This window comes from Cyphomyrmex costatus, unplaced genomic scaffold (assembly GCF_001594065.2).
Source record: "Cyphomyrmex costatus isolate MS0001 unplaced genomic scaffold, Ccosl1.0 scaffold142, whole genome shotgun sequence".
Lineage (NCBI taxonomy): Eukaryota > Metazoa > Arthropoda > Insecta > Hymenoptera > Formicidae > Cyphomyrmex > Cyphomyrmex costatus.
Genome location: NW_017275413.1, coordinates 890 through 23,031, shown reverse-complemented (window position 1 = coordinate 23,031; position 22,142 = coordinate 890). Strand labels below are relative to the sequence as shown.

Here is a 22,142-nt window from a genome sequence, read left to right as displayed (position 1 = left end):
AAAAAATATTATATACCGCTTATGCTAAATATGATACATATACGCAGGCACGGAGCATATAATGTTTTCTGTTTAATTAAAAAAAATGTTTTGTAAAATAAGTGTATACTTCAAAAAATTTACTGTCTAAAATGCTCTTTAATATTTGTTATACATTTTGAACAATTATATTCGGTTATATTTATCATCATCATCATCATATCTTAAAATTGGCGTGTCACGCTTTTTTGAAGCCTCTATTCGTTGAGGCAGTTAAAGTAATCCGAAAATGGTGAATTTCGGTAACAAGGAATTTTCGGGGACGCTCTTTTAAAAACATGGTAAAAATTATGATAATTAAAAAAGACTTATCCAATATGGCGGACGGAAAAGATGCGAAAATCTTAAAAGTTTTCCGATTTCGGCGAAATTTGGATTAAGGGGGCTTACGCGGACGCTGATTTCGAATCCGTGATCAAAATTAGGAAAATCCAAATGGCTGATTCAAAATGGCGGACGGAAAGTGTTGCGAAATACATAAAAATTTAAAAATTTCGGCGAAATTTGAATTAAGGGGGCTTACGCGGACGCTGATTTCGAATCTGTGATCAAAATTAGGAAATTCCAAATGGTTAATCCAAAATGGCGGACGAAAGTGTTTCGAAATACATAAAAATTTAAAAATTTCAGCGAAATTAGGTAAATGGGGGTTACCGCGAACGCTGATTTTGATTCCGTGTTCCAAATTTTTAAATTCAATATGTTGCGCAAATCAATAAGATTTTCCGAATATGACGAATTTAATAAGACGCAAAGAAATGTAATTATAATTTAAAGCTTAATCGACTATGCTTTGGTGTAAATTTTGTAAGAGAAAATTATATAGTCGTTCAAAAAAAAAAAGAATTCCGCGCGTAGCGCTCTGTGAAGTTGGCACCCCTAAATGCGAATATTGGTAATATCATTATTGCATTCGTTTGTCCACTGTTTGTCCACGTTTGTCCACCCGTTATTTTCTTTGGTCCACTCCGCAAAAAAGGTTATACACAAAAAAAAATTGTAACATCCCCAAGTGATAATTTTTCATAATTATGTACGGGTATCGTTTGTCCACAACGCGCACGTGATTGTCCACCCATTATTTTCATTTGTCCACCCTATTTTTATTATATTTTTCGTAATAATGTAAAATAATCACTTGGGGGTGTTACAATTTTTTTTAATGCATAACTTTATTTTGGAGGGTGAACAAATGAAAATAACGGGTGGACAAACGTGGACAAACAGTGGACAAACGAATGCAATAATGATTTTATCAAAATTCGCATTTAGGGGAGCCAACTACACAGAGCAGCTCTGTAAAGTTGGAATCTGTAAATGCAAATATTGGAAATATCATTATTACATTCGTTTGTCCACTGTTTGTCCACCCGTTATTTTCTTTGATCTACCCCGCAAAAAAAGGTTATACACAAAAAAAAATTGTAACACCCCCAAGTGATTATTTTACACTATTACGAAAAATATTATAAACATAGGGTGGACAAACGAAAATAACGGGTGGACAAACGTGGACAAACAGTGGACAAACGAATGCAATAATGATATTACCAATATTCGCATTTAGGGGTGCCAACTTCACAGAGCTGCTTTGTGAAGTTGGAACACCTAAATGCGAATATTGGTAAAATAATTATTGCATTCGTTTGTCCACTGTTTGTCCACGTTTGTCCAACCGTTATTTTCATTTGTCCACCCTCCAAAAAAAAGTTATGCACAAAAAAAAATTGTAACACCCCCAAGTGGTTATTTTACACTATTACGAAAAATATAATAAACATAGGATGGACAAACGAAAATAATGGGTGGACAAATGTGGACGAACAGTGGACAAACGAATGCAATAATGATTTTATCAAAATTCGCATTTAGGGGAGCCAACTACACAGAGCAGCTCTGTAAAGTTGGAATCTGTAAATGCAAATATTGGAAATATCATTATTACATTCGTTTGTCCACTGTTTGTCCACGTTTGTCCGCCCGTTATTTTCATTTATCCACCCTCCAAAAAAAAGTTATACACAAAAAAAATTGTAACACCCCCAAGTGGTTATTTTACACTATTACGAAAAATATAATAAACATAGGGTGGACAAACGAAAATAATGGGTGGACAAACGTGGACAAACAATGGACAAACGAATGCAATAATGATTTTACCAATATTCGCATTTAGGGGTGCCAACTTCACAGAGCTGCTTTGTGAAGTTGGAACCTCTAAATGGCCATATTGACATCATATAATTTTATAAATATAGCAATGAGTGTCGCAATAGGCGGATCTTATTTTAACTTAGGAAGAACTATTATAATCATAGGTATAAAAAAAATCACTTTAGGAAGATGAAAATTAGGAAATAAATCAGATATTATATAGAAATAGCAGGATTATATAATAATTATTATGGAATATGCTCCATGTTATACTCGGAAAACAGTTTGCTATATTAGACTCTGTAAATTCATTTTCATTCTGTAGAAAGGTAGTGTGATTAAAATTTATCCCGTATTTATTTCTCATTAATCTTGTCAAGATTTTTACTGTCTCATAACTTGCCAAATGAAAGTTCGATGTAACATTAAATAAAATGATATGATATACCTAATATTAACATCTTCATTAAATTTCATACAATTAGAGAACACAAATTCGTGTCTGTAACCCCCTCTACATAAAATATAAAAATAAATGTTTCGTTGAAATCAGGTTCCCTGTAAACACGAACCACATTGGTACTTTTGTAACATCTTCTGTATAATACATTTTAGATTTATTAAATTAGGTATCGTATCAAGCGCCGCGAATTCTTGAGGAAAATTGATCTCAAGGACGCGTGTATTTTTTGAAAAAATTTTCTAAATATTTTAATACGATAATGTCATTTATCTTCCCCGTTACGTTTCGGTACACGAACGACTGTGATGGCTTCGTCATATCAATCCAACGCTTATATAAACGCCAACGTTCCATATATATTGACCACTGATTAAACGCCAACGTACATGCTAGGTAATCAACTCTATATTATACGCACAGCAATTCAGCATCCTCGGATTATTCACTCCGTGAATTTTCCATTTTTCTAAATATCTCTTCTTTGATGCTGCATCAACACCAGCTCGATACGCGCATGCAATTCCTGTTTTTCTTTCTGCGCGTCAAAGTATGTAAAATAAAATGTGTAATTTGCAAAAGTATTAACAATAATCGCGTATCTGGTACGTATCTCGCGATATGTTGCGCAAAATCATTGCTTTCAACAGCGATTATAAATAGATGAAGCAGAAAGAAAATAAAAATAAATAATCGAATAAATTTATATTTTTTGTGTCTCGAATTGCATAAAGTACAAATACATTCCAGAACGTCAGTAATGGAAGTATTATTTATTGCTATATTATTTACGTACTTGTGAGACTAAATTTTTGGAAAAATTGTTACTGCAGTGTATATATCTTTCTGTAGAATTTATCTGAGCTACTTCGTTTCTGAATGATTATAACGGGGAAAAATAACAGCCGAATTGTTCGAACTGGCGATTTCTGTTTGTCTATCAACAAATACGTAAGGTGTATATGTGTGTGTGTTTGTGAGAACCATGTATATACACAATGTACATATGAGATAAATGTTTTGAAGGAAACTTATTCGAAAAACTGTTGCAATTTGCTCTTGTGTTAGTTTTTTTCACAATTTTTGCTTGGTTATCAATAAATTAATAATTTTGCAAACGTAACTGAAATTAAAAAAATTACTTTCTCAGAAAAAAAAGAAATAAAAAGATTACAATTGCGTACGTTAAAAAACATTAAAAAACGAACGCAAAAAATATTTAATATACACATCGCAATTTTTATTACACTTGTTCTGATGTTTTAATTATTCATGTTTTACATCGTATCAAAATAAATTTAATAAAAGTTGTAATATATATGGATATTAAAATGTTGCCGTTTTGCATGCGTTTTTTGATGGACGTATGCAAATAGAATTTTTCTTACCTAATTTTTTTCTGAACATTTAAATCCCACATTATGATATAAAAAAAATATATCTGTTTTACCCACACACACACGCGTGTGTGTGTTTGTGTAAACATTATTACGAATAAATCCATAAACATTATTTTTTTATACACAAAATTGTATCGCGTCCATATACAAAATATTTCACAGTCATACTCATAGAACGGAATGCAATGCGGGCATACCGAATAAAGATTGTCGATTATTTCAGTGGTCCTGCAAGCCGACAGTTCCGAGCAGATGCACCGGAAGTTTACGAGATTCCTCATATCAGCCGAGGCCGAAACCGCGAATGATACAGTTGATGTCGGCATTTTCGATCTTCAGGACGATGCGATAACCAAATTCGCGGATAATTGCGCGAATGCTGTCGTGGAGACATCCATGATGCAAAAGGAAAAAGTTTCTATTGTTTGGACCAGTCCTGCCGAAGGTAGCGGTTGCATCCTTCTCAGGTGAAGCGACATCTTATTAAAAATGGTTTATTTCGCGATATTTGTACGATATAACAGTTTAAGTTAAATAAATTTCAACACAACTTTTATTATAAATAAAATGCCAATATTATAATATCGTTTTATTATTAATACGCATATAAAACTTGTATACACGCTTTTAAATATGCAGAAAAATAAAAACATATTTATTTTGCGACATTCAAAAGAAATTACATAGTAGTAATGTATAACTTTTACGATAAATGCACCGATTCAGAAGGTAATAAATTTTTATAATATTTAAATATGTATTTGCATATATGATTAAATATGTATAAAATGCCTTTAGCTATAATACTATATTTTATTTATGCGTCAAATTTTGTAGCGTTATAACATTTTACTGCATACAGTATTTATATTAAAGGATTTTACTTAAAATCAAGTATAAAGTGATGAAAATGATATTTATTGTAATATTTATTACGCCTTTATTTACCTTTAAAATGGATTTAAATATATCAATAATATATTTCTTGTTACATAAGTACGTTATTTAAATAAATATAAATATTGTACATGATGATATGATTATATGAAATTTAACTTCTTTTCCGAAAGATTATCTATTTTGTTTCATTTTATATTTTTACGTTGCATTGTTTGATAATAAAATCTTTTATATGATACACATTCTCGGTACCTATAATATTTGACTACATCTTCTTTTTTTGCAGAGCGACAGTACTGGAGACAGTGGATACGTGGTACATGGATGACTCAAATTTAATTCTTAACATATGCCAAGATTCAAAAGCAGAAGCTGATGATCAGGGTCCGGTTCTTGAGGAATGCTGTGCCTGCGACGAGGCAAAATTTGAAGTTACATTCGAAGGCCTATGGTCAAGAAATACACATCCAAAAGTATGTAAACAATTGGCAACAAATAAAAATTTCATACAGAATTTATGCGAGTTTATATAAGAAAAATATATCATATTTATTGGTGAAAGAGTTAAAAGTAGATTACTTGGATATAATGTTTTTTAAGTACCTAAAAATAGAACTTATAAATAATATATTTGTTTGTATATTCAGTATATTTGGAATCACAACCAAATCATTTGTGAGAACCCTTTACACGATCGACATCAGATTAATCGTCGTTCATTCATTATTCTATCCTATAGGATTTCCCTAGCAAGGGTTGGCTGATCCGATTTTCAGATGTGATCGGTGCATCGCACACTGGCCCTTACCGATTCTGGAGCTACAACAGCATGGCTAGTGATGGACTAAGACAAGTGGCTGAGTTCGGTGCAACACGGAAGTTAGAATCCGAGTTAAAGGCTCAGGTAAGAGATGCAATATACAATACATATAAAATTGTTGAAAAAATACACTCTTGAAGATGAGCTATATAAAAGCTTTTAATCCATTTTGTCCTATTTCGGAAAGTTTAAAATAAATTAATTTCTTTCTGTTCAAATAAATTATCTTGTAGTGTGTTTCCGATATTTAATTTATATTACAATTCCATTAATATGCTGTTACAAAATATAAAGAGATAAATACAAAAAATTGAATATTTCACTAAAATAAATTACAGAATCATAGATTAATTTATATTAACCATTTGTAGTCCGCAGTGTGATTTGATTTGGAGTCATTTTCTTTTTACAATTTAATATAAAACAATGTAACAATTTAATGTAAAAACCGATCAATTAATTCGTGACAAATATAATAACAAAATGATTAAAACCATAAAAATTAATATCTTTTTTCATCGCTGCAACGATCTCAACTACTCTTTATACACAGATTAGCTAACCAGAAAGGCACGTTCTGCAGTGTGAGTTACAGCTGCTGCAATCTAATAGTTGTGCCATAAAGCTTAATTCGTACTCTTAAGCGCGCGGTGCGTTATCACTTATCTTAGCACTGATTTCCAAATTGATTTCAAACTCTAATTATTTTCATCATGGACACACACATTGTAATTAATTAGAAAGAATTAATTCTGAAAGTTATAGAGATTATATTGTTCTTTGAAAGTTTCAGAAACTTGTCGGAAACCCAAAAATAATTCTTCGTAAATATATTTATTAGGGGGGAGACATAAAAATATTTATTTAGATATAAACGTACAGATACATATAAATTATGAACATTTATTGCTGGAGCTATTCATTTACTGTTTGTTACAGAGCGAACACATAAGGACTATAATCAAAGCAAGAGGCATAAGTTATCCAAACGTCACGGGCAAAACGTTTGCTGTGTTTCGAGTTGATAAGAAGCATCATTTAATGTCATTAGTTTCTATGATTGATCCATCACCAGATTGGTTTGTAGGCGTATCTGGACTCGAGCTGTGCTTGCCTAATTGTTCTTGGGTAGAACACAAGCAATTGAATCTCTATCCTTACGATGCTGGCACTGACGACGGAATTACATACGTGGTAAAGTAAACAAATGTCAACTTTTATTTTCAATTTCTTATTTAATTTATGATTGACAGGTATTTAAGCATATTTTATAAAGAAAAAATTGATTTAAAATTTCCAAAGAGCCCGCATCAAGATATGCACGGCTGATTTGTATTTTACCTAGCGGGTGAAGAGCTATTTGGAAAAAAAAGATACGTCAAACGTCAGCGTTGAGGGATTGTATAATAACCCCTCATGCGAGAGAATACCTTAATTCTATCAGTTCACAATAGCCACCCTCGTAGTATGCAACAAAAATCGCTGACGTTGTTGCTCCCTCGGCATTTTTCCAACGAGTGAGAATTTTCTTTCTTCTAACTTCTTTTACTTTTCTTGCAAAAAATTTTTTCTCATGCATTAATAGCAAAAATTTGTTAATACGTTTCTTACAACAGCGGATCTATTTGTTATTATAATAAGATCGAATAAAAATATCAGATGGAAAAAAATTTTAAGAGGAATAAAGCTATAAAAAAGTTTTTCCTTCAACGAAGAAAACATTTTAAGAAATTTATACCAAAAAATGATGTCTTATAACAAATATTTATAATTACATTGTTAAATAATATTTATTTCCCTCGTATTAATTACTAGTCGCCCGATTCGCCGACGGATCCACAGATTCCGATTCAACGTATCACATCGACACATCCGAATGACTCAAGATCGCCTTTCTACGATCCATCTAGTCTAGATATGAAACCACTCGCCAAGCTCTATCTCAACAGACAAAGACTGTATGAGAAGACCTGCGATGATGCAGACGATACGCAGACTATTACAGGTACAGTGTATAAAAAATAAAACAAAAAATATCATTTGAAGAAATGTGCTCGTAGAGAATTTACCATAGTTAATTGTATTACTTGAAAATTTTAAAGCAGCGCAGCTCTGACCCGCAGCTCTCTCGGCGATGTAAAAAATTTATATCTCAACCGAAGAGAAAAAAAAATGCAAAATTAAACACCAGTTTTGAAACACTAAAACTCGTAAACGAGTTTCCGCGAAGTTGAACGATTAAAGTAATATTTATCATCTCTACATCATGTGCAGATCTGCATAATTATTCCCTAAATAGTTCATGCGAGAACTGTTTTAAAACGGGTTAAGTCTGGATGCGAGTGTCTGTTTGCTTTTACCTTGCGTAATTTGTCTACCTACATATTTTTCGCTTCGCGACATATTATTTGCTTTTCATTCTGTGGATAGACATTGCATGATAAATCTGCTGTACGTAAATTGTCATTACTAATAGTACAACGTATTTTTTGTTTTAAGTGCATTAATTATGAAATTCAGGTTTTAATGTGCATGTAGTTTTAATGTGAAATATCTAAAAAGATAATCGATGTTTTTTGTATGTAGAAGCCTGTAAAGTGACGTCTTGGAGCGAGTGGTCTCAATGTTCGGTCACCTGTGGCAGAGGCTTTCAGCTGAGACAACGTCTTTTTCACGACGTAGATGCGGCTATGGCGAACAGATGCAACACGTTTCTCACAGATCGAAGAAACTGCTACAATGCACAAAGCCCGTATTGGTAATGCATCTATTTCTAATCTTGCGATAAAAACTAGTTTATAAAATTTTTCGAAATTCCTTATTTACTGATGAATTCTTTCCTCTTTCCTCTCTCTCTCTCTCAATTTTTTCTATATATCATTTAAAAAATTTTGTTCATTATCTATCGTAAAGCTCCACTTCTTGTTAATTTTTCTAATTCGCTTTTCATCTCTCTCTTTTTAAAAGAATGAGATTTCTGTCTTTTAAAGTAAATCTCATTCTAAAAGAATGAAATCTCACTCCTAAAAAAAGGAGTGTAAATCTGCCACTCTTATTCAAGAGCGCAAATATTTTCATTCCTTTCGATAATAGCAGTATTTTCACTCTTTTGGATTGATATTTCACTCCAGGAAATCTAAAGATTGTATAAACGTTTTCGGCACTTCTGAAAAGTGTTTCAATTCGAACAAAAAAATCTCAGAAATTTTCTAAAAAGATATAAAATTATTCAGAAATGTTGAAGAATTCCGAATTTTATATAAAAATTTTGAAAAAAATTTTTAACATCAAAATGACTACAAAATGATTATAGTGAAAGTCACTTTTCAATCACATTAGTACCATTTTTATGTTATCGTGACAATTGTTACACTGCTTAAATTTATACCGTGAAATAATTACACGTGTAATTTACCAGCATCAATAACGGTCGTGACGACGAACTGTTGGAAAGCAACCTATGCGAATTAACCGAGTGGACCGCGTGGAGTCCATGTTCGTCGAGTTGTGGCGATGGTTTCATGACCCGAAACAGAAACTTCCGGCAGAAGAAGCATCGGAAACAGTGCAGAGCCGTGCCGAATGGGCCGCAACTCCAGCAGACGATCGAGTGCGGAAAACCTTGCGATGGCGAGGATACCGAGGAGGTAAGGCAACGATTGAATCATTTGGACAACGATGATGAGGATGAGGCTCAAACCGGTGAGATGGCAGACGAAAACGGACAGAAATGGCTGCAGGTATGAGAACGTTCATCGGGACTATCGGGACTAAGCAGTCGAATGGAAACGAGATTTCTAACGAAGCTGATTCGCGAAGTGCAAAATTATATTAAATTACAATTGCTAAACTTACTATTCATTACTATGATTGTTAAGCGAAATATTCTACATAGTACTGCTATAACAATTGTATGCTTTATTTTTAATTCTTCCGCATTTACTCCATATTTCTCAATACATATTATAAAGAAAAGGAATTATCCAATGTATAAATTCAAAAATGTTATATGACTGCTATTTTCAACTTATGACGTTACTAATTTACAAACTGTGGATACCAAATATTCATGTTTAGAAAATACTGTTAATTTTATATTATTTTATATCAATTTATTTTTGATTTATGTAACACTTGTTTTTCCGTTAATTTATTATAAATTTTAATATTGAGAATGATCCAATCGGAGTTGGAACGTCTGTATATCTAATATGTATATCTAAGATACAGATTAATAAGCATTTGTGATCCAGCTTTGACCGTTAGTGGCTTTGACCGTTATTGGTTTACTTCTTGTTTGTTGTATATCTAAGATAGATTATTAAACATCAACTTTTTTAGGCTCGCAGCCCTCTTTTGTTTATTATTTAAAATTTATTAATCTTTTGTATTAAATATTCTTGAGTTTTATATTAAATTTTTGTTGAAATCTCGATTAAGAATTAATCAAAATAATTCTCTTGTTTCGTCCTCAAGGATCAAGACGCAAAGCTTTTTTAGTCTGCTTCATTTGCTTTTAATTAAATTTTTTAAAATTATATTTTAATGTAATTTGCTTTTAATTAAAGTCAAATATTTTTGTTTTCTTTTGGTTTATTAATTTTCTTTAGATTTTTTTCACGTACGAGTGGTTTCGTTAATTTTTTTGATAGAATCGAATCTGATTTTCAAGCAACATTTAGTCTGTAAATTGATATTTATTTGGTTTCTAGGTTTTATTTGAACAAATAAAATATATTCGATCAATTTGGTCCTTCGAGAAATCAAGTTCGTCGAAAGGCTCGTATGCGACTAACACTTTATATCGAATAGATATCAGGCGGATTTCGTATCTCTACGAAACATAAACTGGATAAACGATCCGCTCGATATTTATTACAACGAATCCAGCAGCTTTGCTAAGTATTAAATCACCATGCAGCCAGCGGCGATAGCTTCGCACGAGTAATCGATATCTGTACAATTTCTCATAGATCCATGGCACTGGCACCCTCACGTAAGTCACGCGATATCAGCAAGGGAAATCTAGCACCTCGGCATATGAAAAATGTTATTATATTCTTTTTTATAGATTGCCATTAGAATATGCAAGGAGCGGTAAATACAAAGCGCTTCGAAGATCAAAAGCGCATTGAATGATCCAAAAGTATCGAAAAGAATTAATTTCTTCCTTTTCTTTATTAAATATTATTACAAATGCATTTCAAGTGCTTTTGTATCACGATAGCTTTACGATCAAAGATACAGCTCCTTGTTTTCCTTATTGAAGTGATTTATTCTTACCACTAAGAGAAAAGAAACGACATATACGAGGTGGCCCACGTAGTGTTACAAGCTCATAACTCTAAAAATTTGTCCTATCAGAAAGTTGTTCATGAGAAAGTTTCATATATTCGAGGGGCCTTTCTAACTATGTAAACAAAAATCCATCTCCTCAAAGAGGGACGGGGGGTAACTTCAAAATGTTAAATGGGACTCCCTATAAAATGTTACATATTTGGATTCTATGGGGAAAAACAAGTAAACTTTGTCTGAAACATTTCTTTAGAAAATGCTCCTATTAATAAAAATTTATATTAAACGCAAGAATAAAAAAATTTGCATTTCCAAATCTTTTTCAATACTCATTCAGAAGAGCAAATTTCTTTGTCGTACTTTCTAATACCCGTATCAGACTAGTAATTGAGATTGAGGCTGATTTGACCAATTAAAACAAAGTTCACTAAATTTGATATTAGTTTCTTTTAATTGGTTAAATCAATCTAAATCTCAATCTCAATCTCTAGTCTAATACGGATATTACAATTAATATACGTCACTTTCATGCAATACAGCGCATGGCTAAACAACTTTCAAAGAAAAAAGAAGCCTGCAATCCAATGGAAATGCTCGGTTAAAAGATTTTTCAAATTTATCACAAATGCTTGGCAGAAAAGAAAAGAATTTACTTACTACAGCTTTCTCGAGTTATCCTTTTTTTATATAAATCGATTGTTTATTTTTTACCGCAGACATGTCCTGCTGATCGCTATACAGAATGGTCCACGTGGTCGCTATGCACTGCCAGTTGCGGACCCGGCATCAAGATGAGATCCAGACAATTATTGTATAAAGACGAATTGGACAAGGACGACGAGAAGTGCAAGATGCAGATGGTGCCATGCATAGCCGAAATTTCGAGCTGTAATTACACGAGGGAAGAGGCAGAAAGTACGTAGAATGTGGACTGTCAACTTTTTTAATTTATTTGACAGTATGATGCAAGAAAAAGTCGCGACGGTGTAAAAAATTCTAATGATATTTGATTCGTTGCATTTTATGTGTCAATAGCGTGTAAAATTCGTATATAAATAATCTCATATATTTTTGTTAAAATGTTTAATAACCAATAGTTAATAACTTTAGTCACGCGTTTTATTTTCGTTACTACAGATGCGTGTGTCTTTTGTATTATCTGTATAACTATTGTATAACAGCTACTAATTAGAGATTTGTAATTAGAAATTTGTAGCGAACCTCTGCAGAAAGGACATTGTAATAGAAACGAATTACGAACCTACTTCGACAAACAAAAGGGTCGTTGTCAGTACTTCTTCTACACTGGATGCGGCGGTAATCGAAACAATTTCCCAAATGAACAAGATTGTAATAAAGTTTGCAGTAATTTTCAAAGTAAGTTAGTTAATCTGTTTCCGTATTATATTCACTGTTTTATAATAACGCATCATGAGATTGTTAATTATGATCCCCACACATATATACTAATAAAATTTTCTATCAATTGCAATTCCGATATCTGTAACAATTCTCCCATTTCTCAATTTACTGTGTATAAATATGATCACAGTCTACTTAATGCTCTAAAGTAGTCTCTAACTGATCCATTAGTAAATTATTAAATATTTCTTTCTTCTGATTGGTCAATTAAATACTTCAAAATATGCTAAAGATTATTAATATTAATAGATATTAATATATATGTGTAAAAAAATATTGATTATAATTACTATCTTAATACAAGAAAAAAGATTGTAATAGAGTAGATTATTATTTAAGTTTGTTTTATTCCTTTAAGGTTTTCAAAATTAGACGCTTTTTTGTCATCTGAACTTTTAATCTGTATCACATATAACGCTTCTGCATTATCAATAAACTGTCTTTTCATAAATAATCATTTGTGTTACATCTTGCACACGCTTACTAACAAATTCAGGAGATTTGAGGGCGAATATGTCGACAATTATGAAAAACTTGAAGGTGTCTCTTAGCAGCGTCCTCAGCTATCATATTCCCGTTAAGGAGCAACGCAATACGAAAGCGAAAAGAGCACAACACGGTGATAATTAATTGCTTTATACAAGAAATTAATCATTTCTCATTAATATTAAATCAATATTTATGACAGAGATTCACATATGAATACACACACACAACACGTATATTCTTACAGAAAATGAATTTAATAACCATTAGTCGAGAAATGCAATGCATAGAAATTTCTGCTTCGCTGACGATCATCTTGTACCTCTTTACAGAAAAGGAGAATTTTAAAGGCATTGAAGCGAGCAGTCAGATAATGGAATCGAATGAAAATGGCGAAGTAGACTGTCAGGTCTCCGAATGGAGTAAATGGACCCATTGTGATAACTGTCGTGGATATACTATGAGCATAAGGCAAATTATGGTATTGTTAGAAATTTATTCATGTGTCTATTAAAATTTTTTAATGCTTACAACACAGAGCAGAAATACAACGATGTTTCAATAAACAAATAACTATTGACAAAAATTCTACAATCAGAACAATTAAATAATAATTAAATTGCTATGTTGTAAAAGAATAGTAAATCTAAAATTTATTTCTCTTGCAAGTAGATTCCAGCCAAAAATGGAGGTAAAAGCTGTCCAAAGAAGACTCTTCGAAGAAAGAAGTGCCGTAAGATTCCGCCGTGTTGTAAGTGTTATTTTCTCTAATCTATCACTAAACTAATTTAATTAAATGAAACAATTATGAAAGCTCTTGATGTATTCATGTTACTAAATTTTTAAAGTTTTTATCATGTAAAAACGGGATATTTTATAGATTTGAAAATTTAGTTCTTTTTTTAATTAATTCTACGATTAAAGATTAACATAATTAATTTTGTAGCTCTACAGGGTGATGGAACAGGTCGGCGATTTCATAGAGACAAAAATACCGGAATTGATCACGAGAGTAAGTCCTACTATGTTGCTTCAAAACGTCACTTCAAATGGATAAATAAAATTGGCGAAATTCTGTGAATTTCGAATTTATTTCAGAATTTCCCGCTTTTTATTTCTTCTACATATAAAAGAATACTGAATTTACACGCGGTAAATTTAACGCTTCGAGTATACAAACGATATTAAATTTCTCTGTATGTATGAGAGAATTGTTTCAGCAAATAAAACTAGCATTTCAATGAAATGTATTCATGAACGAGTAAAATATCCGTCGAACGAGTTAACGCAATAGATCAAGTAAATTTATTGGATACTGATTTGGCTAGAGAGACGAATTTGATACATATTCGATAAAATATTTTAATAAAGCTTAGAGAAAAAATATAATAGTGATAATTATATAGATGACAACTATACAAATTTAATATTATATAAAATTAATACAAGATATTAGGTATCGTTATATAATGGAATAAACTATTTAATAGTTACATGAATAACTACAAAATATTACAGTTTTATTCAATAATATCTTAAATAATAAGGAAATAAATCAAAATAAGTAAAAAATGCAAGTCAATACGTACATGAGCCGACGCTGGATGGTAATGTGTATAAAACTTTCTATACATTAATTGTATTATTCAATTATACACATTAATTGTATTTAACTTATATCATACTTCTACATATAAAATTTGTGTAGTTGTTATCACTATATATTTTTCTCTTAGTGAAGGATAATCGTAAATTTTATTTGTCACATCGTTTCGTTTGTAAAGTTACAGTGGATTGCGAAGTAACACCGTGGTCAACGTGGTCAAAGTGCAGTGCGATCTGCGATGAGGGGTTACGAAGCAGAGTCAGAAGTGTGACAGTGAAACCGAGAGGAGCCTGGGCCAAACTTTGTCCAACCTTGGTGGAATTCAAGAAGTGCCGCAAGATGAATTGTCCGCAATAGACCAGCGTTTCAGTAATTTTGTCGCTAGTTAATCGATAGCGATTTACAAAGCGGTACGTTTCGAAGCGCGTTTAGAAATAGAGGTAGCGAAGTTATATATCGAAGAATAAGAATAACAACTTTATCGGACATTTACTTGAGCGGATATTCGTCATTTTCATAGAGAAAATAGAATTTACGAGATAAAAATCAGGGAAACAGCGAATGACACGACAAAGTATTTCATTTGATAGCCAAGTTAAAGATATTTTAGATTTTGAAGTTAATATACGTTTATTTTACAATATAATCATCTCCTTTGACTTTTAAATGTATATATTAAATTTAATCTCCCGAAAAAGAAATTTAATTAACTAATTGACTAAATCAAAAGCAATAAAGTAAATGCTATTTTAAAGAAACAGAAAAAAAATTATTTGGATGTGATTGTATAAAATAGAAAAAAAAATTGATTTCTCTATCTTGTGATATCTTTACACAACTTGAATCGATATTTAATTATAGTACTTAAGATGCATTGCACAATTTGCTAATTATTTTCTATACTCTGAAAAAAATTAAATTTTAATAAATATTTGTTTGAATAGTTCTAAGTAAATGTTTACTAAATGCAGACATATATTTATTCGATATAAAAATCGTTAATTCAATTTAACTTTTTTTTTTCATCAAGTAAATATTTATTTACTAGGTAAATGTTTACTTATTGCTGGTATTATTCAAAGATATATAGATATATAGATATATATTAAAATTTAGTAATTTTTTTTCAGTGTAGAGAACAGAAGTTCATGTAATTCTTTTGTAATAGCTATAGTGAAAAAAAGGATTTTGGAATTGTTTCTCTCTACATTCACGGTCTCTCCTCCAGTGTAATTTATTACGCACAGAGAAATCGTATCACATCGTTTTGCAATGCTCGACGTGCCGAAGCTGAATTATCTAATATTTCTTATAAAACTTAAAAATGTAACACGTGAAGGTTTTTCCCTAACATAATATTAAGTTAAGGCAAAATGGATTTGCATTCCAGTGTGTCACATCAGTTGTGCTTAGAAAAGAGGAAAGGATAGAATGTTTGCAATTATCCATGCCCGTAATAAAATAATATCGAAGTCATAATAGTTTTTCGCGAAAGGCGAAGACAAATCATTTGATATCTATCTAATGATAGCCAAAGGGTAAAATCAGAATATAATCGCGACATAATAATATTAATATTAAGTGTTGCTCCTTTCTAGTACGAGAAGTAAAATGCTAAGGAGACCACTCGTAATGACATTTATTTATACGCGTGTCGTCACATTTGTAGCATTTATCATGTATTACAGATCTCATTGTAAGACCAAAGTTTGTATAACAGCTTCAGTTGAAAACTGAGAACCACGATATTTTAAAATACTATTGTAAAATGCGACTTTGGGTCTGTTTTTTGTGACTGAACTAGTACACCTTGGGAACTTAAAGTGAGATAGATATATTGATATTTTATCGAAAGCGAGAAACAGAGTTCAAATGCAATCTAGTACAGAAATAAAAACAGACCTATAGACATATCAGTAGTTCGATAGATAGTAAGTTGTTTGTTTAACGTGTAAAACGGGAAGATTTATTAACATGGAATTCTCTTCATTGACAATAATGAAATCGTAGATATGGTACAAAACAAAAGCTATTTATCTGTTATTCTTTTGTAAAACCGTTATAATATATTCAAAATAAATATAATCATATATAAGTATATTCATTATGTATACATATACATAAATATGTACACACATTATTACGTTCATTTAATTACACGAAGGATTAATTTTTCTTGTAGTATCAACAATGATAAATTCTAATTTCATCTGTCTATATTTATAGCATTCAACAAATCTCACGTACCTTTTTCATTATTAACTATACTGGAATTATCAGTCTCATTTTTATTATTTACAGAAACATCTTCATTCTTATGTAAAGGACTTATTAAGAGTAAGATTACATTCTTCTTTGATGGCATTTGCTGGATACTGCCATTATTTTTTACAGCATCCTCTATGACTCTTCGCACCTTACCCTATAAATTAAATAAAAAGAACCTGTATGTAATTAAATAATTATATTTTTCACAAAAGATTTTTTATTTCAATAGTGTATGTTTAAAATATTATGCTTAACAATAATTACCTAAAAAGTCATTATTTATCAATCTTGATGAAAATTTTATCCAAAATTTTTATATAAATTGGAACACTCATTCCATAATAAAAAAAAAAATGCTTTAAATTTTTTTCAGATTTTATAAGATTTCATCAGAAATTATAAAATAATATCTTGGAATATTTTAGAATTTATACATATAAAGAATTCTAGAAAAGATATATGAGTCGCAAAACTTTTGAAAAGTATTACAATTTGTATTTAAAAAATCTGAGAAATTATTCAGAAATTCTAAAGAGTTTTCAAATTTACATTATTCTGATTATGTGAACAAATTATGTAAAAAATTCTGAGAAAATTTTTACCAAATTACAAAGATATAATTACTAATTAAACAACTGATAATTTTTAAATATCAATAGGAGGAAAAGGCTCACAGAGAAAATAAATCAACTAAATGTAAATGCCTATAAAAACTAACACCATTTATTTGTGTATTTATATATGTGAAATACTACATATCATTTTTTTACTACATACCACATTAAAAAAAAACAAATTAATTTATTATATATTATTCTAAAGCAATTAAATTAAATTAATTGTTTTTGAATAATATGTAATAAAGACTTTATTGTGCATATAAACAACTGGTATTAGCTTTTACAGGTTTTAATACAATAAAATTCTTTATGCATTTCTATCTAATAATTCTCTTGATATATATAATAATTTCTTTTTGCTGATTAGTTGTATAAGAAGCAAAGGAAAGAATCATAGAACTCACCCCGTCGGAATCGTTCAAAGTAATGGCGATTTTGACTTTGTGCTCCTTGTTCAACAATTTCACCATGTTCTTCGTCTTCGTCTGTAGGTCATGATCAGTGATCTTCGCAGATATGTAAAATATTTTAATGCCCTTGCTTGACTTTTGCGCGTCATTGTGGTCATTCTTGGTATCCGTCTTAGACTCCTCGGTCTTCTCGAAGTGTTCGAGGATGCCGGTATTGTCCACCAACTTATAGAGCGGTCGCTGAGTCTTGCTCTCAAGATCACTGACCTTAATGAGGGTAAGATTGCGCCGTTTGGCCAGACGCTGGGCCACTTCCAGTATGGTTACAGTGGTCAAGTTGTCTGGTGATAAAAGCGTGATCTTTGGAATCGGGACTGTCTTTGGCCGTGGCTTTTTGATGCCGTTGTTGTCAATCATCTGCTCCGGCCTTCTGCTGAACGTTCGATACTGATTGGACTTCCAAATATCACGTATCACGCGACACCGACTGAAGCTCTGAGCGAGATGCACGGCTTTGTGTAGAGCCGACGGTAATTCGGGAACTATCATAGTTCGGTAGTTCAGTACGGGTCTGAGTCTGACTGATTCTCTGGGGAACTTAACCTAAAATTGTCACGCGCCATATGCCATGCGTCGTAATTTGTAACCTTGCTGTATATGCTCGCGTTGGCATCGTTGGCAATATTTTCGCCGAATGTTTATTACCTGAGGCTTGTTATAGTTGTAGATGTGCAGAATGCATCCAGAATTATCGCGATTGATGCTAATAAATAGAAAAATGTGTAAGTTGAGTTGAACTTTAGGTAAGTAGATTGTTTACGTAGGTCGTAGATGATGCTTACCATATGACATAACCATAAAGACACGCAATTTAATAGGCAATCTAAAACACTCAAAAACTATTAATTTTATATAAAATTTTATATTTATATTTTTTATTAATATATGTATATTAAATTTAATTACATTAAATTTAATTTTATATTAAATTTACATTATTTTTATGAAATAGAAGAAAATAATGAATTTAAAAATTTCTGGGTAATATACCTTTTATTTTCTTTTCTTTTTTCAGAGCAGTTTTAAAGAAAGTTATATCTAGATAGTGGTTATCATATCTACTCTCTTAAAATTAACATGTCTACTGAAGAGAAAAATATGTCAACAGAAGCTCAAGTGAAGCGGAATGAAAAGGATGTTTCTTCCTTCTCATCCTCTTCCTCTATTCTTTGGAAGACGGACAATGTACTTTTGAAGATCTTTCTTCTGATCACTTGTATTAAGATTCTCCTGATTCCTACTTAGTAAACAAACTTGAATAATCCCTTTGCTGATTCATTTGTGGCAAGATGTTTTACTTATATTGAAAGTTTACATTTACTATTTGCAGCCACTCTACTGATTTTGAGGTACATCGCAATTGGCTGGCCATCACATATAGTCTACCTGTTACGGAATGGTATGTGAACTCACAATCGCCTTGGACTCTTGATTATCCACCTCTATTTGCGTGGTTTGAGTACTGCCTCAGTCAAGTAGCTGCATTTTTTGATCCGGAAATGCTCAAAGTGGAAAATTTGAATTATGCCTCACCAGCTACTATATATTTCCAGAGAGGCACCGTTATATTTGCTGATCTGATATTTGCTTATGGAGTAAGAGAGTAAGTACAAAATTCATTTAATTATATTAACAACTTTTATATGGAGATTTTATATGGTAATTAATGTAACAATATATTTTTCAGATAGTCATTATTTTGTCTATCCCCTATATATATATATCTATATACTGTAGAAACTTTTGTGCGATATAAAATTTTAATAAGTATTTTTTTTTGTAGAATGAGTAAGACATTTTGCAAGTCTTTGAACAATCACGTAGTTTTTGTATTTCTGTCATTGTGCAATATAGGACTATTGATAGTCGATCATATACATTTCCAATACAACGGTTTGTTACTTGGAATTCTGTTGATGTCAATAGCAAATGTTTCGAAGACTGGCAAAGAGGTAAATCTTGTAATATACTGTAGAAGTTACCTATAGTAAGAAGCAGTTTGTTTCTAGATGTCGGTTTGCGCTGTACATGGCGGTGCTATGTGGTTTTCTATTTTACTTAATCTAAAACATTTATATGTATATGTGGCACCAGCATACACTGTTTGGCTACTGAAATCACACTGTCTGAATAGTAGAAAGTTCTTCAGGCGATTATTTAGTCTTGGACTTATCGTTCTGACTATTTTAGCAGTGTCCTTTGGTCCATTCAGAACTCAATTATCACAGGTAATATTTATATAATTACAGATTACATTATATATATATATTATAATTTATATATATATATGTATGTATGTATTTTTATTAGGTAATTTCCCGTTTATTTCCTTTTAAAAGAGGCCTGGTGCATTCATACTGGGCTGCGAATGGTTGGGCCCTATATATTGGTACAGAAAAAGTGCTATCTGTGATATGGAAACGCTTGAGATGGTTAAAAGATGTTAAATCTGCAGTCATGACAGGTGGCTTGGTGCAAGAACAGAACTTCCTCATATTACCCACTCCAACTCCTATCATTACATTTCTTCTGACTTTTGCGACAATGCTTGTAAGTTTATCCATGTAGCATATAGTGAATTAATTGTTTTTCTGCATTAAATATATTTTACTATTTTTTTTTGTTATATTCTTTATTTATACACGAATTGATTAAACAATTAATATAATTATTTCAGCCTGCATTATGGTGTTTGCTATATAAGAAGCCCTACATAAACTCGAAAGATTTTATTAGGTGCATTGTACTATGTGCTTTAAGTTCGTTCATGTTTGGCTGGCATGTTCATGAGAAAGCTATATTAACCGCAATCATCCCTTTGTGGTAAGTTCACACACACACACACACACACACACACACACAATTTTTTGTATACATATATTTCGTTCAAATTTCAAAAGTTCAAAAATTTGTTATTTCATGGCCAGATTCTATTATATAGTCAGTATATTAAACGCATCATATAAAAGTTACTGTTTTATTACTTTACGAAACATTTATTTATTTAGAATTAAAAATATAATATAATAATATATATATATATATGTTTTATAATAATTTAGTGTCTTAGCAGCGCTATATGCGGATGATGCACGGATATTCATTATTTTAAGCAGTGCTGGACAAACTGCTCTCTTGCCATTGCTATATCCTGATAACTTGTCTTCTTTGAAGTTATTGTTGTTACTGGCGTATATGCTTTCATCGATTTTAATCTTGACTAATCACCACGGCAAGTTTCTGTTACGATTACATGAATGGCTGTATGTAATACCATTACCTCTAGTTACGGTCTACGAAGTGCTACTACATAAATTGTTGTTCGGCGACAAACTGCCATTCTTACCATTAGCGTTTACTTCTATATACTGTGCCATTGGTATAACTTATTGTTGGATGTTATACTATTATATGTATCTGCACAATGACGCTCGTGCCAACGATAGAACAGCGGAAGACAAATCGAATCACCAAAGATTGAAGGATAAGCAATCTTAGAGGTTACAAATTACTAAAGATTTACAATAATGATTTGTATCCTGAACGAAATAAAATATATTTATAAATTGTATATTTGTTTAATGATTAAATATTATTTTTAAATTATTACATAATTTAATATTTTATGTAAGTAGAAATTTAAGAATTAAAAAATTTTTTTAATTTATGTAGAGAGAGAGAAAATTTGTATTTTTGGCGCGAATATAATTGAGGTTGGTACTTCTGTGTGAACAGCGTGAGCAGCTCTTCAGATCGAGTTGGATCTAGTCGATCGAGGTATCGCATGAAATTGTCCTTTCATCAGAGAGAAGCATGAGAGCGGCCATCTTCTTCTTCTTGTCGATTATAATTGGCCGGGTAGCCGATCCAACGGCAATCGTCAAGGCCAGTAACGAAAAATCGTAATGTGTAAACGAAATAAAGTCGTAATATGTAAACGAAGAATGATGCAATGCCCGCGAAAAATGGCGAAACCCGAACGAACACCGGGCGCCTGCGATTGCAACGTCGTCACGCCACTTTAACGCGCGTCCGGACGGACGAACGAGCCGAGCCAAACGCGGACACACATCAGTAAGGAAATTCGAGGCACGGTCAAAGTCGGCAACACTTTCTCAAAAATATACAAAAAACGAACACCCGAACCGAAACGCGTCCGCACCGGTCGGGTGGTTCAACGAAACTTGAGAGCGGCCATGCCC

General features: G+C 31.7%; 3 protein-coding genes across 4 annotated transcripts in view; 2 read left to right on the top strand and 1 right to left on the bottom strand.

Moving 5' to 3' along the window:
* LOC108783126 (spondin-1) overlaps window positions 1–15,173 on the top strand; it is a 32,582-nt gene extending 17,409 nt beyond the window's left edge. The window contains 14 exon segments of the mRNA XM_018551614.1: window positions 4,277–4,520; window positions 5,240–5,426; window positions 5,693–5,857; window positions 6,713–6,967; window positions 7,589–7,823; window positions 8,360–8,531; window positions 9,192–9,513; window positions 11,785–11,983; window positions 12,275–12,445; window positions 12,987–13,109; window positions 13,309–13,457; window positions 13,649–13,727; window positions 13,923–13,988; window positions 14,761–15,173. Coding sequence (XP_018407116.1) covers window positions 4,277–4,520; window positions 5,240–5,426; window positions 5,693–5,857; window positions 6,713–6,967; window positions 7,589–7,823; window positions 8,360–8,531; window positions 9,192–9,513; window positions 11,785–11,983; window positions 12,275–12,445; window positions 12,987–13,109; window positions 13,309–13,457; window positions 13,649–13,727; window positions 13,923–13,988; window positions 14,761–14,939 — 2,546 coding nt within the window. The 3' untranslated portion in view covers window positions 14,940–15,173.
* A 1,648-nt stretch (window positions 15,174–16,821) lies between these two features.
* LOC108783117 (mitochondrial translation initiation factor 3) lies at window positions 16,822–18,732 on the bottom strand. The gene is made up of 4 exons (XM_018551603.1): window positions 18,701–18,732; window positions 18,586–18,643; window positions 17,875–18,483; window positions 16,822–17,004 (listed from the first exon to the last, which is right to left on the bottom strand). The coding sequence occupies exons 1-4, from the start codon at window positions 18,730–18,732 to the stop codon at window positions 16,822–16,824; spliced, it is 882 nt and encodes a 293-aa protein (XP_018407105.1).
* Window positions 18,638–21,451, top strand: LOC108783124 (ALG6/ALG8 family glucosyltransferase xit). 2 transcript variants are annotated; one of them, XM_018551613.1, is made up of 8 exons: window positions 18,638–18,662; window positions 18,956–19,184; window positions 19,271–19,543; window positions 19,724–19,892; window positions 19,950–20,168; window positions 20,251–20,490; window positions 20,618–20,763; window positions 21,003–21,451. In XM_018551613.1, the coding sequence occupies exons 2-8, from the start codon at window positions 19,018–19,020 to the stop codon at window positions 21,436–21,438; spliced, it is 1,650 nt and encodes a 549-aa protein (XP_018407115.1). In that variant the 5' UTR covers window positions 18,638–18,662; window positions 18,956–19,017; the 3' UTR covers window positions 21,439–21,451. The 2 variants fall into 2 exon arrangements, with proteins under 2 accessions (XP_018407115.1, XP_018407114.1); XM_018551612.1 differs by having other exon boundaries at window positions 18,638–18,683.
* Window positions 21,452–22,142: the final 691 nt, after the last annotated feature.

Bases quoted from the DNA above. Each gene is read 5' to 3' on its own strand.
- LOC108783117 (XM_018551603.1), bottom strand. From the start codon at position 18,732: ATGTCATATGGTAAGCATCATCTACGACCTAC. The intron at 18,644-18,700 runs GTAAACAATCTA...TCTATTTATTAG, and splicing joins AAGCATCATCTACGACCTAC to CATCAATCGCGATAATTCTG. The intron at 18,484-18,585 runs GTAATAAACATT...TGACAATTTTAG, and splicing joins ACAACTATAACAAGCCTCAG to GTTAAGTTCCCCAGAGAATC.
- LOC108783124 (XM_018551613.1), top strand. From the start codon at position 19,018: ATGTCTACTGAAGAGAAAAATATGTCAACAGAAGCTCAAGTGAAGCGG. The intron at 19,185-19,270 runs GTAAACAAACTT...TACTATTTGCAG, and splicing joins ATTCTCCTGATTCCTACTTA to CCACTCTACTGATTTTGAGG. The intron at 20,764-21,002 runs GTAAGTTCACAC...ATAATAATTTAG, and splicing joins ACCGCAATCATCCCTTTGTG to TGTCTTAGCAGCGCTATATG.